The sequence below is a fragment of the Pteropus vampyrus genome, unplaced genomic scaffold (assembly GCF_000151845.1).
Source record: "Pteropus vampyrus isolate Shadow unplaced genomic scaffold, Pvam_2.0 Scaffold3, whole genome shotgun sequence".
Lineage (NCBI taxonomy): Eukaryota > Metazoa > Chordata > Mammalia > Chiroptera > Pteropodidae > Pteropus > Pteropus vampyrus.
Window position 1 is genome coordinate 4,076,901 of NW_011888784.1, and position 18,040 is coordinate 4,094,940.

At 51.7% G+C, this 18,040-nt stretch overlaps 1 protein-coding gene across 2 annotated transcripts in view; it reads left to right on the forward strand.

Moving 5' to 3' along the window:
* Positions 1 to 6: 6 nt before the first annotated feature.
* The window catches only part of SMAD7 (SMAD family member 7), a 29,663-nt gene continuing 11,629 nt past the window's right edge, over positions 7 to 18,040 (forward strand). The window contains exons 1-3 of one of the 2 annotated variants that reach the window (XM_011360831.1): positions 7 to 764; positions 2,082 to 2,135; positions 7,770 to 7,844. In XM_011360831.1, coding sequence (XP_011359133.1) covers positions 152 to 764; positions 2,082 to 2,135; positions 7,770 to 7,844 — 742 coding nt within the window. In that variant the 5' untranslated portion in view covers positions 7 to 151. The remainder of the gene's footprint in view (positions 765 to 2,081; positions 2,136 to 7,769; positions 7,845 to 18,040) is intronic. The other variant, XM_011360838.1, reaches the window with a different exon arrangement.

Consider the following 18,040-nt stretch of genomic DNA (forward strand, 5'->3'; position numbering starts at 1 on the left):
GGGCCGCCGCCGCTCCTGCCCGGGCCCCTGTTGCTGCTGTTGTCGCCTGCGCCTGCTGCCCCAACTCGGCGCCCGACTTCTTCATGGTGTGCGGAGGTCATGTTCGCTCCTTAGCCGGCAAACGACTTTTCTCCTCGCCTCCTCGCCCCGCATGTTCAGGACCAAACGATCTGCGCTCGTCCGGCGTCTCTGGAGGAGCCGTGCGCCCGGCGGCGAGGACGAGGAGGAGGGTGCGGGGGGAGGCGGAGGAGGAGGCGAGCTGCGGGGAGAAGGGGCGACGGACGGCCGGGCGCATGGGGCCAGTGGCGGCGGCGCAGGCAGGGCTGGCTGCTGCCTGGGCAAGGCGGTCCGAGGTGCCAAAGGTCACCACCATCCCCATCCCCCAGTCGCGGGCACCGGCGCGGCCGGGGGCTCCGAGGCGGATCTGAAGGCGCTCACACACTCGGTGCTCAAGAAACTGAAGGAACGGCAGCTGGAGCTGCTGCTCCAGGCCGTGGAGTCCCGCGGCGGTACGCGCACCGCGTGCCTCTTGCTTCCCGGCCGCCTGGACTGCAGGCTGGGCCTGGGGACGCCCGCCGGCTCGCAGCCCACTCAGCCGCCCGCGTCCTATTCGCTCCCCCTCCTGCTGTGCAAAGTGTTCAGGTGGCCGGATCTCAGGCATTCCTCGGAAGTCAAGAGGCTGTGTTGCTGTGAATCTTACGGGAAGATCAACCCCGAGCTGGTGTGCTGCAACCCCCATCACCTTAGCCGACTCTGCGAACTAGGTAATAAGTTGTTCTGCGCCCCCTTTCCCTACCCCTGGCGCTGAAGTGGTGGGAAAAAGCCCCCGTGGGCTGTGTGTTTGTGCAGCCACCTCTCCGGAGGGGAGTGTACAGTCTTTCCTGGGAGGAGACTTGGGGACAGAAGTAAAGGGACACGGGGAAACTGGAAGGGCATTCCCTGGGGGTTCCCTTACAGTTTTTTCGCTCTCGCTCCTAGGGGGGCTATGGGCTGCTCTTGCACACTCTGCAGGCATACAGTTAAAAATTAGACGCTCTCATTTCCGGATCAGCTGGGGGGGGGGTGTAGAGAGAAGCAGGGGTCACGCCTCCCCCGCACCCGGAAAGGCGTTGAGGTGTGTGGCGGAGTTGGATTTGGGCCAAGCCCGCCAAGGAAGGCTGGGAGAAGCGAGTTGTAAAGGCTGGGAAGTCTCTGCTCTTTTAGTAAATAAGGAGAGTCACTTCGGGCACAAGCGGCCGGGATACTGCCCTGGCTGCGCGGCTTTGGGGAATTTGGGGCAAATAGGGTTAGGATGGGAGACTGGACTGCGTCTAGTCTGAACTCTGACAGCCCATGGTTGTAAAAGAGCAAGGAGTCCGGAGAAGTTGGGTGTCCCCCACTTTTCCTTTCATCCAACACAGGAAAGCACGGACTTGACCGTAGGATGGCCTGCCCCCAGCGCCTCGGTGACGGTGCTGCCCCTTACTGCACTGGGGCCTGGACTGAGACCCCAGCCTTCTTCATTGCTTCCCTTTTCTCTACGTCTCTGTGCAGGGCGGGGAGGGGTGCACCCTGGGCGCCCACAGATCCTCCCAAGTTCACCTGCACTCTTGGGGCGCGTCTCCCGGGTGGGCTGAGAAAGGGGACCCCTGCGTTGCCGGCGCTGGTGCGGACCGGAGCGGCGGGGGCGGAGATGAATTGCACCCCAGGGGGGCGGGCCGGAGAGGGGAGGGGCGGACGGTGAGAGCGAGCTCCGGAGTTTGGGGACGGGGAGGGGGCTGTTTGTCGCCCCCGCCCTGGGAACGTGAGGTGCACGGCCCTACCGAGCCGCGGCCGAGCGGGTAGTTTCCTGCCGGGCCGGCCGAGCGCGGCGGCGGCGGCGGCCGCAGACGTGCAGGAGCGGAGCGCAGAGGCTGGCGCCAGGCGGCCTCTTTTGTTTATCTGACAGCTAAATATCAAGGCAATCACCGCCTCGCGGCCCTGCCTCCAACCCCCACAGCTAAGACAAACAGTTGGGCTAAAAGAATGCCTCTGTTATCATAAGTTTCTATCTCTCTCTCTCATGGCTCGGCCTTTATTTTCTCTTACTTTTTTAATTCCAGAGTCTCCCCCTCCTCCTTACTCCAGATACCCGATGGATTTTCTCAAACCAACTGGTGAGTAGATGTTTTTAAAAATATCTTCCCTCTCTCAAGTTAGAAACGGAGCCTCTAGAACGCGGATTTTTATGTCCAGGCAGCGGCTTGGGGAGGCGCTGGGTTTGCGCGGAGGTGGTTATAGGTTTCCTCTGTTGGAAGTTTGGTGGATTTTTGTGTTTTGTGTTTTTATACATATATGTATATATATTTTTTTCTCTAAAACGTTTCTTAGGTATGCTTTATAGTTTGTTCCTTTTTCATCTATTTGCACTCCGTGACCGAAGTTGGCCCAGTTTTAACACGTGGAATTTGATCCACGCAGAAGTGTCTTGGGAGCCAAATAGGACAGGTTGATGGGAAAATTCGGAGTCTGTGAGTGCCAGAAGAGTCAGTGGGAAGAATGGATAATTCGATGGAAGGGGAGACATTTTAAAAAGGCGCAGAGAAGACTTTGATTTGGAGTAAGAGTTCAGAGAATTTAAGTAAAGGCAAAACCATTCTAACGAGTTTCCTCTGCTCCCGTCCCCTGCAAGTCAGTGCTCCTCCCGGGTTTTCTCAGAATTCTTGGTAGGGGCTATAAAAGTTTTTAGCATAGCTCTGCCTGCCTGTTGCTTTGTCACTGGATGGCAGGGGGCCAGGGCAAAAGCTCATTTGAGGCTGGCACCAGCCCTGTTGAGGTTGTCTGCATTCAACTTCTGGCTGGCAGTGCAGGAGCTCACCCTATGGAGCTAACAGTGCCAGGGAGAAAAAAGGGTCAGCAAAACTGGGACTGTGGGGGTGACAACAAGGACGGCTCCTGTGTCCTGGAGCCCCTTCTTAACAGGGGGAAATTTATTCCCTGGAAAGTAGGGATTGTAACTTTGAAACTTTGTGCCCTGTATACTGGTGCCTGAAAAAATATAATGTTTGTGACTTTCTTTTGCCAAGTTTCTGGGAGAAGAAGTGGAGGGTTGGGCCTCGTTTGGCTCTTGGAATTCTACAAGTCCTTCCGCCTCTGAGTTTTAGCTGTTGGGCTTTCCCCCCACTAATTAAAAGTTTTGCTGGGGTGTTGTCATAAATTAAATACTTTAATGAACAGTGTAACCAAAGCCCACAGCCCTCCCGGGACTCCACCGCTCCCAAGTTGGGAAGGCGTTGTTGCTTGCCTGGTGCCTGTCTAATAAGTGGCCTGAAAAGCATGTGATATTTTGCTTTCGATTTACAAAACACCAGATAAATGGTCATTAATGAGGAGATAACCAGCCCTCTGTATCTGTAACAAACGTTAACTGAAATTACCAAACTCTGTTTTTCTCAAAGAATAACTTGACTGGGTTTTTGGCTCCAAGACTCAGGAATTCTTTATGAGGTTAGTTCTCCAAGGGGCCATCTCTGTCCGGTTTTTGTTTTTTTTCCTGCAGTCTTCAAATTTGAAGATTTTTTCCTTTAAAGAGATAGACCAGTCACTTGGCCCCAGGAGTAAAGACAAATAGGGGTAAATGTTCCTAGAAGCCTCCTAAAACCATGGAAGAGAAGGAAGGGTTACGTTCTCTTGGGTTTCCTGCGGAGATACCAGGGTAAATCTGTTCACCGGATTTAAGCAGTCATTCTGCCAGGCCAGGACCTCATTTTCAGTGAGTAGAGTGATATATTTATTCATTAGCAAGTGTTGACATTAGGTAGCAAAATGTGTGTAAACAGAGAAGCCACAAAGACAGGAATGTGCCATTTCCAAGGGGGAGAAAAGTTCTCCAGATCAGCCAATAGGAAGTGATTAACCTGCCTATCGGAAACTCAAACAGCTGGTTACTCACCCAAAACGCTTTGTTTAAAACAAAACAAAAAAAGAAATGACATGAAAAACAGCCTCGATGTCTAAGGACTTGAGGGTGGTAGGGGGCCTCAGGACTTGAGGTTGGAGGGAGGAGAAGCCCCCTGTGGAAGGGACTATTCTGACACATTTGAAGGGCAGCGAGGACTGGGGCTTGTTTTCAGGCTGCCGTGGCCAGAGGTGTTGAGGTCAGATCTATAGATGGGATGCTGCCCCTCATGTTATTCGTGGGAGGGAGAGTATTTGGCTGGGGAATTTAATTTAGATCAGCCACTTACATTCTTAAGTTTTGAAGCCCTAGATTGAAGTTTTGGTCTTGGGTTACTAGGTGAGAACCCGGCATAAGGTTTTACAATGGACAGCTTTTAAAATCCTCATCAGCTGCACAACTAAGGGAATCCTTTCTGTGAAGTCTCCAGCTTGGCAAGGAGGTGATGGGGAGGGGGCTGTAGCCTTTGGAGGGACTCTAGGGCCAAAAGTGAACCTGGGAGCTCTATTTTGCTATGGTTCAGGCTTTTCTACTGAAGCCTCTGCAAGTGTGTGATCTTTGGAGACCTGGGTGCTAGGTGTTCCTAAGCTAGCAGAATCATCTGAGAAAGGATGTTAGACACAGCTGAACTTAGGAGCAGGATGGCTGTGCCTTGTGGCAGTCAGAAGTCAAGAAGACTCCCTCCCTAACCCCATCACACGAGGAATAAGAGCATGCTGTTTGAAATTAGATCTCACTTTATGGAGTGGGGGGTGCTGGGGGGATTGCTCTGTAGGCTCTGCTCTTTGTGTTCTCTGTATCCCATGGTCTGACAGTTTGAAGAATGCGGGGGGCGGGGGTGGTGGTGGTAGTTGCTTGGTGTGCTGTACCTGCTTAGGCTGGGGACCCAGGTGGCCAGTGCTCATTGACACATGATGGAGCCTCCAAAGCCTAGTTGAGAAGTCTGGGATCTAGCCTTCCTTTTCCTCTTAATTTAGTCTACTCTTAACTTTTCTGGGCCTCTTTATAAATCCAGATGATCAAATAGTTAGATTAGGTGGTTCCTTCATTCACTCATTGATTGGTTCATTCATTCTGCAGGCCTGATGATGTGCCTGCCTAAAAATATGATTCCAATGCAGTAGATTCTCCCGTGCCCAGGGCTGTGGATTGGGGCAGAGCGGGGATACCTGAGGTATACTGCCATTGGCAGTGGTGGCGTTGGCAGCGGTGGGTCCTCTGTCCTGGACAGTACTTAAAAGGAAGCTCAAAACTAAGTTGACAGTGGCTCTTTGGGAACCATTATCTTGGTGAGAAAAGTGGGATCCCAGCCCTTTTACCTGGTACTCTTCTCAACAGCTTGTTCCAGGTTCGCATCTTCTAGGGCTCTGTTGCTGCTGGGAGAGGGGAATGAGTCTTTCTCCCACAGCATCCAGCACTTACCGGGTACTTGGTAATGTTCAGCAGTGGATAGGAGCCAGGAATGGCCTCAGACTTCTGAGTGTGTGCCAGCCTGGGCTCTGGGGAGTGGGCAACACAAGCAGAAGCTGAGACCCTGACTTCAGAGATCTGTCTTGGCAGAACTTTCCTGTGGGCAAGCGATGGAGATATGGCTTCTTTGACCTTTCTTTGCTAAGCTTGGCAGTAGCTTGAGGCCAGTCTGGATGCTGAATACTGTCTCAGCCTGACTACCTGCAGGAAAGAGAGTGAGGACTGGTGGCCTGGGGAGGGAGAGCTGTGGGACAGGGGCTGAGCTCTTGGGTATGGCCCAGCTCACTGGGTGGCCCCTTGGGCTAGTCAATGACGCCTCAGTTTACCTGGGTGCCAGTCAGACAGGTATACTTTGCTACTTCACAGGGGTGGTAGGGAGGCCTAATTAATGTTTGTAAATCCTCCTGAGATCAAAGGCCCTGCAGAAGGGCAGAGCACCATTTCATAAAAACGCTTGTGGTTGCCAGTGTGGAGCTGGCTTACCTTTGATCTGAGACAGGCCGACACCCTGAATGTGGTCCCAGCTATGCCCTGAGATGCCAGGCCCTTCCTTTGAAACACACCTTGCCCTGGGATTCAGCCAGCCAAAGCTAGGTGGGGGGAGTGGCCATGGATAAGTCATCATGTTTAATGTGGGGTGTCTTCCGTTTGGGGGTAGGTAGCAGCCTATCTCTAGAACATGGTGAAGGCCATCAAAGTAGTTTGGAAAGTGCAGGGTATACACCATTTAACGAGCAGCTCCATTTCCTGTGTCCCCTATTGTTTTCCATTTGATTAAGTGTATCCTGTAAAACTGTATATTCCTGTTGGGAACGATACTTTACGCTGATAAAACGAGATCATACACAGTCTTTTCTCTCTTCTGCCTGCAACCACTCCTCTGCTTCCCCCTCCCTTGTTTAGGAGAATTCTTGAAAAGTTGTTCTTCCAGACTGAGAGAGAATGCCTGCTGGAGAGGGGTTAGAGAGAGACTTGAGGGGTGGGGGTAGGTGGGGGGCAGGCAGTAGAAACCAGAGGTGGTCTGGGGCAATGTGTAGACCAGGCCCCAGTTCTCCATCTGCCTTTATCAGGGAGTGGACATGGCTGCTGGGCTACCAAAGGGCTCCCAGGGGCTGCTGGCCTCTGGGCTGCTCTTTTGCTTGACTTACTGTTTGCCAAGTGGTTCCAGTGGGAAACTGGGAGTGCACATCCCAGGGACATCCTGCTGGTGGCCTGGCCTGGGGGGAACTGACATTTGCACCATCCACCCCGTGCATTTGCCGCAGAGTTGGGCAGCACTTTGTCTGAGCCAGACTTTCTCTGTGGATCTCAGTACGTTTGGCATCTGCCAGGTGAGCAGAAAGCTTACAGGGTCTTGTGTATTTTTGTTTCCTGGGACTAATTAGTTGTGGTTTGTGGGCATTATTTTTTGTTTTAATTGCTTAGAGGGAGGTTGTCGAGTCTATTTCTCAGCTAGATTTGTCATTATCCTCATTAACATTTAGGTCACTGTGCCGAGTACCTGAGGGTGACAAAGACAGTGAAGAAGAAGCTTATAGTATAGGACAGACAGGATCTGAAAGTAAAGGATCCCGTAAAGACAGCAGGAGGAAACTCCAAGTGCTGGTGCCAGAACGATTTTATAGGAACTGAGGGCAGGGAGCCTTGCAGGCCTGGGGTTGCCCGGGAAGGTTTCCAGAGACATGGGGAGTTTGGACTAGGCCGGGAAGCAGGTAGAACATTTCCCCTCTGGCTGGGAGCCTTGCCCAGAATGTTCTGTCTTGATCTGGTGGTAGCTCTGCACAGGTGTAATCATGACTACAATGCATGAGTTGTACTTGAGATGGGTATGCTTTCTTATACTTATTAGACCTCAGTTAACAAGGAAAGAGAGGTTTCTTTAGCCCAATGACTGTCTTGATAAAGTCCTAAAGAGCTGAGAAGTCTATCTTTAAAAAGATGAGGGCCGTGAGAGTGGCAGAGAGGCCGCTGGATCCAAGCAAGGAGACTGCCCTTGATTTTTCTCTGAGAAAGATGGCGGGGATACAGCCACCAGGGTGGAGGGAACCTGGGCCTCCTTTGACCTTGGCAAACTCCTTGGTTTCCTCAATGGGGGACTTGCAGTACAAGAGAAATTCCAGCCGGTCTGTGATCGACCCTGACTTGACTAATGATTAACTGCCTGCCCAAAGCCCAGACGAATGACAAGGTGCTGTGGTCTGTCTGATGATGGGCAGCAAGGCCAGAGCAGCCCATTCATAATCAGTCTCGCGGCTGGGAGTCAGCTGCTTGGAATGTGTGGTTTCTCTTTAATGCTGTTTAGAATGTGCTTAAAAATTAATCTCGGTGTTTTTATTTATTTATTTGTGTGTTTATTTTTCCTCTCCCCTTTTCGAATCCGCAGCAGACTGTCCAGATGCTGTGCCTTCCTCCGCTGAAACAGGGGGAACGAATTATCTGGCCCCTGGGGGGCTTTCAGGTAAGACGCTTTCTTGGATTTTCCTGGCGATTCCAAGACCTCTTAATTATTGGAGACTGGTCTGGTATTCTCACTTTTCTGTGCGTTAAACTGGGTGCATCATCCTTGGTGACTCTGTGGCCCTTCCTTCCGCTTGGCGATCTGAAGTCCCTTGCATATCAGGACACTCCAGAGATGCGAAAATGGGGTCCATCTGAGGACTGTGTTGTGCTGTGTTTTGTGGTGCTTGTTAAGCAGCTCCAGGCTTCCATTTAGTGACTTTGGTGTCACTAGTTCTAGATTCCAGCTCTTTTTTTTTTCCTTCTCTTTTGCTCTTTGTGCATTGGGTGCCTCAAGAGGGGTGGATCCTACCTCTCAGGAACTTTTTGAGGACACATCCCGTGTAGGATGGGCGGTCAGAGTAGATGTCCTTGATGTTTCTCTGAGCCCCGATTCCCAACCAGCCTAGTGCAGAAGGCTGTCGTGCATGTCTGGGGTCGGGGGCGACAGGGTTTGGGCACCGCAGACAGTGGGCGTTGGCACCACTACCCTGGATGGAAGGTTTTCCTTAGTGCTGGAGGGTTATGGGATTGGATGAGGGACACTGGGTAGCGGAGCATCATTTTCCCTGAGGGACATGATAAGAAAGTGATAAACTTGGAGAAACTCATTAGCAATGTAACTGAGAGGCATTTCCTTTTTTATTTATTTATTTTTTCACACGACATCCTGTTTCTACCTGTTTTTTCCATCCCAGTGTCCATCAGTAACCTGGAAAAAAAGGAAAAAAAAAAAAAAAACTCCAGCAGAGTTCTGGGCATTTCTTGCTTTTGGGACATTGGTTGTAGGATCATGGCAGCTCAGATGGAAGCTGTAAAACTGTCTTTGGGCGTTGGGGGCGTGCACAACCAAAACTGTCTTTGGAGACTGTGGCATACGCTGTTTTGGGAGGTGACTAACTGGTCAAGCGTCTCTTAGGCTCGGTTCATCCTGGCCCGTTCCCTCCCAGGCTGCCCTCTCCAGGAACTGAGCTTGCTGAGAATGTCTTCAGGGAGACCTGTTTGTTTTCATTTCTGTGCAGTATATACTCTGAGTGTTATCTGAGACAGAGAGTATTGTTTACTCAAAGCTCCTAATGAGAACTGCGCAGGAAAATGAGGGACCCAGAAGGGGGAGAGGGGCTTGGGGGGGTGAGGATGGGAGTGGACCAGAGCCCGCCAGGAGGCAGGACCCCTCTGCAGCAGCATTGGAGCTGCGTCTTTTCTGCTTTCTAAGGCTAAGAGAAAGAAAGAAGCCCAACGAGAGGAAAGAGTCTGGGCAAAATAACACACTCAGGATGTTGTTAGATGGTTTTATTTTTTAAATCCTGAGGGTACAGGGAGGCGCCCCAGCCCCTCCGAACCACATGAAATAAGCAAGGGAAGTGGTAGCTTTTGAAAGGGGACTGTTCGGAAGGTTTGTCTTATTGATAACATCTTGTCTGTCTCCTGCTGGAGGAAATGACGACACCAGACTGAGCCACCGGGCTGAGTGCCTCCCTTCTCGGCCCCCAGAGAGCCAAACAGTGTGACCCACTAAACGGTGTGCCCCCCACTGCCCCTTTTGGGACGGGTGGGCTTTATGTCCCCAAAGCTTTTCCAGTCCTAGAAAGAAACTGAGGATAAAGCAATTATTAACTCTTCCCCACACCCCCAAGGTAATTGCAGCCATTTAGATTAATGAGAAGCTGTTAGGAAGGAGTCCTTGCCTCTGAAGGGATCCCGTGGTTTAACAAAACTGCAAAAAGAAAAAAAAGGGGGGGGGCTCCACATGAAAGAGCATTTGTTTTGAATTTTAGCTCTTGATTTACTAATTCCCAAGGCTTCAAAGTTTGAGCTCTTTCTTCTTTCCCTTCGAAGTTGGAGTAGTTTATTAATAATGTGCCGTGGGGGGAAATTGAAGAGACCGTATTTTGGGTGGCTGCCAGTGGTTTGGGGGTATCTGGAGGGGAGGTGATAGGCATGGAGAAAACCCGGGGTTACACCATCTGCAGTGAGGATGCCCCCTCCCCCCGCAAAGATGATTGTAGCGGCCCCCGGTCCAGGGCAGAGGGTTTCATAAGGAGAAAGCCCGGACCTCCTCCTTCCCAAGAAGTTTGATCTTTCCTTGGGGAGGAGGGTAGCCTGAGTGTGTCCGCCTTGCAGAGGATGAGGCCTTGCAGAGGATGAGGCCTCTGGCAGCTGTGGGGGCTGAATAGGGCAGGGGCAGGGCTGGGGCCAGGTAGGAGGGCCCTGCCAGGTAGGGGGAGGAGCTAGGCGAGGCTGGAGGGTGGGGACCTGTTTTGGGGAAGGGGACAACTGGGCATCAAGGTAGGGAGCAGTGGAAACGCCCACAAGGATTTGTCCCCTTATCCCCCTTGAAATAACCTCTCTGAGTGTCTCTTTCACAGGCTCTGTGTGCTGTTTGCCTTCCTGTCCTGCCCTGGCTGAGAGCAGGCTTAATGAATGGGGCTCAGTTTAGGGTGGGAGGCAGGTCGGCAGCGGGAGCCAGGGCTTGATTCTCTTGGCACAGGAAGAAGGGAAAGAAAAAACAGCCGAATGTGAAAATGTGGGGCCTCGGTGGTGTGGGGATGGGGGTGTGCTCAAAGGCATGCCCCCTTCTGAAATGCCGGGGTGACTCCCAGGCTGGCCCTTCCCTTTCCTGCGAGGAAGGGGGAGTGGGTGGTAGGCGCCCTGGGAGCAGGCCCGCTGGCTGCAGGTTGGAATTCTAGCCTTGCAGCGTGGGGCTGGCCCGTGACAGGCTCTGGCCTTCGGGACTTGCAGTGAGCACACCCCACCCCTACAAGTTTCCTCAGTCTGGGAAAACGGCACATTTTTAGAAGGCTATGACTCGGTTCCAGGAGATTGTACTTTCATTTCTGACAGCCGGCTCTCTGAGACAGATGGATTGCTTGGTGCATGGTTGTGCGTGTGCGTGTGCGCGTGTGTGTGTGCGTGCACGTGCTGCTGATGTACAGATAGATGGTCCCGTGCACAGACACATGAGCAGGCAGATGCCCACAGGCAGGCTCTGGGATAGGCCTGGGCGCTCTTACATGGGGTCGGTGGACCTCACGGCAACTTCTCCAAGAGGATACGCACTTTGGGGACAGGGGAGTGTTTATGGACTGGTTCTGGATTGTGACTTGTGAGCCTGAGTTAAGCTCTCTGGGTGTGGTGCCTTTTGAAAGGCATGGGATTCCAGAACGGGCCCTTGCTGCTAGAATGTGTCCTGGCGTAGGAAGACCCACCTTGGAGAGGTCTGATAGACAGGAAGCTTCTAGGTTCAGCATGGTCGTGGAAATGGGAAGGATTTGCTCCCAGAGCTTTCACTATATCACTGGTAACTGAGAGTGTGTTAGGAGCTGTCATCTTTGCAGCTTCCATCTGGGGTTTCGGAGGGGGCATGTCTTTCATTTGACTTGTCTTCTGTCCTGGTTTGGGGGTTTGAAAGAAGGACCACCTTATTTGCAAGTTCTAGGTCTTCGCACATCCTCCAGGCTCCTTTATATCTGAATGCTTGCAGCTGGCTGGGCCTCAGCCATACGGACCTCACTGGTTAGGGCAGGGAAGGAGCGGAGGTCAGCAACCACTTGTAGTTATTTAAACTTCAAAAGAGGCGTCAGATTTAAACTTCAAAAGAGGCGTCGGTGGATTTCAAGGAAGGAGGTGGGAAGCGATGGAGACATAGGTACTGATGTCTTTGGAGGGGGTCGTTGATAGAACCCCATCTCTTGTCTGTGTGAAGTGATGCTTTTTGGAAAGACTCTGTCCCACCAATCCAAGGGAGGCCATCTCCTCTGCTAAGGTCTTGAAGGATCCATGTAGAGCTTAGTCGGGGTAATGGGCGTGCCCTGAGTCAGCGGTCACTGTAGAAACCTTTCTCTTCTCTTCCCTCCTGCCTTGTATGGTAGCCTCAGTGGAGAGTCTTCAAAAATACCTCTATAACCTGAAAATGCGATCCTAGCTCAGGCCACGGCCAACCTGGGCTTAAACCAAGTAGTTTAGGAAAGATTGCTCCATCCTGTTTTTAAGGAAAGTTATTCAGCTGCATGTGAACAATTATTCATTGTCTGGCTTGGGATGGTGATGGCAAACTGGGAACCTGGGTGCTTGTTGCTGTTTTTAGTGTCTTTCCCCTGCTTGGGAACAAGCAGCTTGTGGTTTCACTGAGCGCTCTCATGCCATTGAAGTGTGGGGGTGGATTGAGCTCATCCAGGTGGCCAAGTGCATGGGCTTTGAAGGATGAGCAGCCGGACCAGGACATGTGACCCTTACCTACCGACTCCCCTACCCCTAAGTCACTGTCAGAGATGACAGTCTAGAGCTCTAAGAGCTTTATCTTCCTAAATGCCAGCCTAATGACTTGGGCCTAGGGCCAGCTTACCTGGTACACACCCACTCCGGTGAAGACCAGTCCTAGACAGCAGCTCAGGCTATTTGCCGCCTCATCTGCAAAGCTAGAGTTCATGTACTCACCTCTGGAGAAGGGCTCTTTGATAAAACCTCTTTTGTCCTGGAAAGAATAAAGTGGTCAGATGGAGGTTAAATGCAGGGTGACAGCATTTAAAGTCTGGGGCTAATTTGGGCTGCTCTGCACACCAGACTAGATGGGCTGCTGCCGCATGCATCTTGTCACTGAGGCAGAACGGGGCGGCCGGCGAAGGGGGAAAGGGCCGGGTGAGGGCTAGTTTCCGGCGTAGCTTTTGGCTACAGTCTAACACACTAACCCCTCCTCTACCTTGAGCCTTCTCTTTAGCAGAGCCTGGTTGTAGCTTCCAGGACCTGCGGGAGGGACCTCTGACAAGCTCAGAGCCAGGAGGGCAGTGAAAAGGGAGGAAATGCCAAAGGATTCAAGATGAATTTGGCTTCCTTTGCTTCTTTCTTGTTGCCATTACTGCGCCATAATATTGCTTCTCCAGGGCTATGATTGCCTGGCTGCTACTTGTTCACTTCAGTCTAGGCTTGGAAGCTGGAGCAGCCCCTTCAGAGCAGGTGTGTGTCAAAGCAGGTGTGGGTCCCAGACTTCCCTGCACGTTAGGACTCCTGGGATCTTCTGAACCACAGTCTGTTGGTGGGGTCCCAGTATCAGTAGCTTTGAAGCTGCCCAGGTGATTGCAATGTGCAGATAAGTTAGGGAACCCCCTGGTGTAGCGGGTAAAGGAGACTTCGTTCCTGCTAGGAGTTTCTTTCATGGCTTCTCCTGGTGATTGTGCAGGTTGTCTGTGATTCTACAAAGTAGTTCCCCACCTTATCCACAGTTTCAGTTACCGACAGTCAACCACAGCCCAAAAATATTAAATGGAAAATGTCAGAAATAAAGCATTCATCATTTTTAAGTTGCGCACCCTTCTGAGGAGTGTGGTGAAATCTCCCACCGCCCCACTTCACCCCAGAACGCGAATCGGCCCTTTGTCCAGCATGTCCACGCCGTGGACGCTACCTCGTAGCCGTCTCGGTGGTCAGATCAACTGTCGTGGTATCACAGCGCTTGTGTTCAGGTCACCCTCGTGTTACTTAATAATAATGGCCTCAGAGCACAAGGGAGCATCCCTGTGCTGGCAATTCGGATATGCCAAAGAGAAGCCGTAAAGTGCTTTCCCTAAGTGAAAAGGTAATTCTTGACTTACGAGGCATTTTATTTGTCTCACATCATCACAAGAAGAATGGTGAGTATAGTACAAGATCGTTTGAGGGGAGACCACATTCACGTAACTTTTACTATTTATTGTATGTTTACTTGTTTTTAATCTCTTACTGTGCCTAATTTGTAAGTTAAACCTTATCAAAGGTATGTATGTGTAGGAGGACACATAGTATATATAGGGTTGGGTACTCTCCTTGGTTTCAGGGGTCACTTGGGATTTTTGGAACAGATCCTCCATGGATAAGGGGACGTTACAGTTTATGCCCCCATAGTGAAGAATTTAAGTATTTTCTCAAATAAGGTTTTTGCTTGACTGTAGGAACTTGACAAGGTGCATTAACTGCGCCTTCCTCCAGTTGTCTTTGCTGTTGTAAATGGCATTATAAAAGTGACCCGTGGGACAGTTTTCTCTTGGGCTGGTAAAGGTATTCTGGAACCAGACAGTGGGCACAGTTGCCCAGCTCTGTGAATGTACTCAATGTCACTAATGGTAAATTTTATGTTATGCATATTTTAAAAAGTAGTGACCTGCAGTAGCTTTTAAATACATGCAGATATTTTTGGATAATCAATAAAGAACGGTGACTTTGGAGAAGAAAAACGGAGAGACTTCTGTTAGGTGCCTGGGACCCGCTGTTGATGGGCACTTGTTTCCCGGGGGAGCCTCTGGAGTCTTCTGGGCGGGGCCGGGGGCGGGGTGGTGGGCACAGTGCTGAGCCTGACTCCCTGACCCGATTTACCTGAAAAAGGCGCCAGCTCAGTGTTGATTTTTCAACCTTCCCTTTTCCATGTGGTTTGCAGAAATGAGAGGCAGGAAAGTTCCCTGTGGTTTGTTTTTCAAGGCTGACCTTTCTGCAGGGGAAGCGCGTGCACTCGTGCGATGCAGGGGCTGTCTCCCAAAGCCTGGGGTCCTCTGCACGATCCAGGTCCTTTCTCTGGCCGTCCTGCTGGAGCCCCTGATCAATGTGGCATCCTCGCTGAGGTTCTAGGGCTGCAGAAGAGGGGGGTGACTTGCCCGGAGCCCTCCCTTTGTGGGAGCCTTGTGAAAGGGTACTGTACAGCCAGCCACTGGGAGGCCAGCACTGGCCCTACCGTCTTTCTCACTCAGTATTGAATGGCTAGCCCAGCGTCTGGCTGCGTGCCTACTGTCACAGAGAGGCTTCCTCTCTGGGCTATTTTCAGCGGGAAGATATTATTAACTGCTGAGGCACAGTTCTCAATTTAGTGGCTAACACACCAAGAAAGCAACATTCACCTGGTTGTGGCAACTCTACTAAAACACCTTGGCTTATTTCAGGGGCTTGGCTTCCCCTGGCCCTCTCCACTTCTCCCCATGGGGTCTCCTTGGGAATCTGGGCCCTAACCCAGTTTCTGGGGAAGTCGCAATTGCAGATTCAGTATCTACCATAGAGAGAACAAGGCTTTTTATTAAGCCAACTCTTTAAAAGTATAGAAAGTGATAGTATTTATATTCTAAGAGAGGGAGATTTTGCAATAGGGATGAGGCACTGGATGGGAAAAAGAACTTTATAGAGTTTAGGACAGTTGTTTAAAACAGGGTGATAACTTTCACCTTGTCAGCGAACAGGAAATATTGGGACAAGACAGGAAATTGCATCACTCTTTTTATGAGGAGAACTCCAGAAAAAAGATGTTCGTGAAAGGTAGTGGCTGGGAGGAGACCGGCCCCGTTTTGGTTTCTTCTCCCTCTCCTTCTTCCCTTCCACTCCCACGAGAACTTTTAGGCCATTTTCTTTAAGAAAGAGGCTGTTTGAGAACTTTATGTTATTTTTATTATTTAAAAAAAATATTTTACCAGAAAGGTCACCTTCAGTTGAAATGTTAACTGCAGCCTTATTTCCCGGTTTACTAAAGAATCTTTCATGACTTTTCAGCTTCCTTCCCCAAATGGCGGGCCGAGCAGCTCTTGGCTGGAAGCAGATTTTGGTTTGGCTGCTCAGTCCTCCACACCGAGCCCCACCCAGTGTCATTAGCTCAGTTTTAACTTGCAAAAAAAAAAAAAAAATTTTTTTTTTTTTTGGTAGGGGATAGGTAGGAATTTACTCATGCCCTTGGCCTTGTCACCTCAGCATCGCTTTCCCCTGACAGAGGTGCCTGGCATTTGGCAGGCTGGAACTCAGGGTGGTCTTTATTTTAAAGCCACTGAACTTACCTGCTAGGGATCTAGTGAGGAGTGGAGAAGAAACAGGGTGCCCCTCACAGCTGTGCCCAGTAGCTGTGTCCTGCCCTGGGGGCAGGAGGTCATGGGGCTGGCCCCCTGGTCACCCAGCGGCTACCCCCAGAAAGAGGACTTGCCTCTACTCCTCGGTGGTTTGGAGAAGAGGGTACTGACCAGGGTGTGAAAACACTGTCTCCATTTACTCATCTCTAGGTTTCTAGGTCCCCACTTGGACGATGTCAGTGTTCTAATGGCATGGGACAGTGCCCTGACAGGTGCTGCCGCGGAGCCACCTTGAGGATGAAGACCAGAAAGAAAGCCGAGTGTGTGGCAGGCTTGCTCACTCCCCACTTACCCTCCGTACCACCCCCCCCCCCCCCCAAGCTTTTTTCCTTAGCGTGCTGTGTTTTGTTTTCATAACACTACAAGAGCCCTGGGGTGTGTAAAAGCATTGTTGAACAGCCGGTGAGGGTAACTTGTCCAAACAGAGCAGGACGCCAAGGCAGAACGCTGTGGGCAGGTGGTGTGCCCACAGAGGTTGGCTGGCCGGCGCCTGGCTTGGAAACTACGCTCGGGGAGTCGCTGCGGCTGTCTGGGAAGTCGCTGAGGACAGGGGTTTCTCTCTGGACGCCTCCGTGGGGAACCCAGGACAGGGCCTGGGCCCTTCTGGCTGACCCCTGCCTAGAAGGCACTCTGCCCTCCCAGGTGGGTTCACGCGTGCCCCCCTCTGCCATGTGTAAAGCTGGGCGGGTCAGCCACTTTGGGAGAAACCAGCGTGTCCCTCTAGTTCATTCATTTAGCAGTTATTGAGCACCTACTATGTGCCAGGGTCTGTGAGGTGAGGCGGCTGCAGTTCTTTGGCCTAGGTAGGATGAAGGGCAGCAGGCATCATGGCTGTCTGAAGGCGCTGTCGGGTCAGCGAGGTGGAGGGCTTTTGAACAGGAGTTGCTCCATCTGGAGTCAGGCAGGGGCCTGCTTCTCAGGCAGTTTCTGCAGGACAGAAGGAGCAGGTCCCATGGGCTCGGAGCCGGGCCATGGGGTAAGGTGTTGTAAGACATGGCAGAGGTGCAGGGACGGGCCCCTGGGGTGATTGTCTGAGCACGCAGTGGGGTAGGCAGAGCTCTTCCGTCATCTCTGTCATCCGGCTTTGCCTCTGCCTTGGTTGTGTGGTCTGTTGCAAGTTGAAATAAAACAAAGCTTGTGGGTAAACAGAGGTCTGTCTCCTCCTGTTCTGGTTCCAGCCCTGCCTCCCCCGCCCCACCCCTGCCCCTTGATGGAGGGGGGGGATCTGGAATGACGGTATTTAATGCCTCGACAGCCACAGAATAGGTGGGACGTCTTCAGAGCCCAGGTGTTTGACTTTCCTTCTTTAACGCCAGCAGACTGATTCTCATGAAGACCATCTGGGGATGCACTTATGTTTTTTAATTTTAAATCTGATGGTCAAGCACATGTCTGAGGTCCCAGCCTGGGTGTGAGGCCCTGGCCCGCCTGCGCTTGGGTTTGCACGAAGGTGTTTCATTTTCACGCTCATCTGCCCCTGTCCATTCCCCGGAGGCCAGCTGATGGCTCTGCTCGAGGAGCTCGCTAATTTAATTAATCTTCTTGCTCCTCTCTGGAGCCCCACTGGCCTCTTCTGGCCAGGAGAGCTGTTTTGGCCTCCGGTTTGATCCAGGGCAGAACTGATCTCAACTCCAATGTCATCTTGCAAGTTGGAGTTTCTTTTGGACAGAAGACAGCTCAGATTAACTGTTACCGCAGTGGCGGCCACCACGCCGGAACTGTTGGTGGCACTCGTGTTTGTTCATTTCTGTATTTGCCTTTTTACTTTTTAACGTGGGATGGTCACTCAACGAGAACAAAACCGGTACGTCACTCAGATACGACTCCGATGTCAGTAGACTCTCCTTTGTCTGCATTCACCACACAGAGGTTAAATTGTCCCCATTCACCTTTCCCACCTTCCACTGCTTCCAGTCACCCAGTGAGGTTGGAAGTGTCTTCTTCCCAGTAGGCTAAGTGAACTTCCGAGGCTAGGAAGGGTCATGAAGAACTGCCCAGCTCAGAAATCGCTTGGGGACTTTGCCAGCCCCTGGCAGCCTCTTAGCCAGCACGGATGGCCCCTCCCCTTCATTAATCAGTAACCCAGAGGGAAAAGCAAAAGTTGAGTTCCCCCTGTGACCTGGGTGCATAGTACTGTTCTCAAAACTAAATGGGCCCCACCTCCAGCTCAGTGGGGTCACAATTAAAACCCTGGGGATATTTCCTGGGAACAGGCCTGGAGTGTGTGTGTGTGTGTGTGTGGGGCGGGGGGGGGGGGTGGGAGGGCGGAGAGCTGCAAAGACTCAAAAGCCTCCCCCATCTCTGTTAGGCT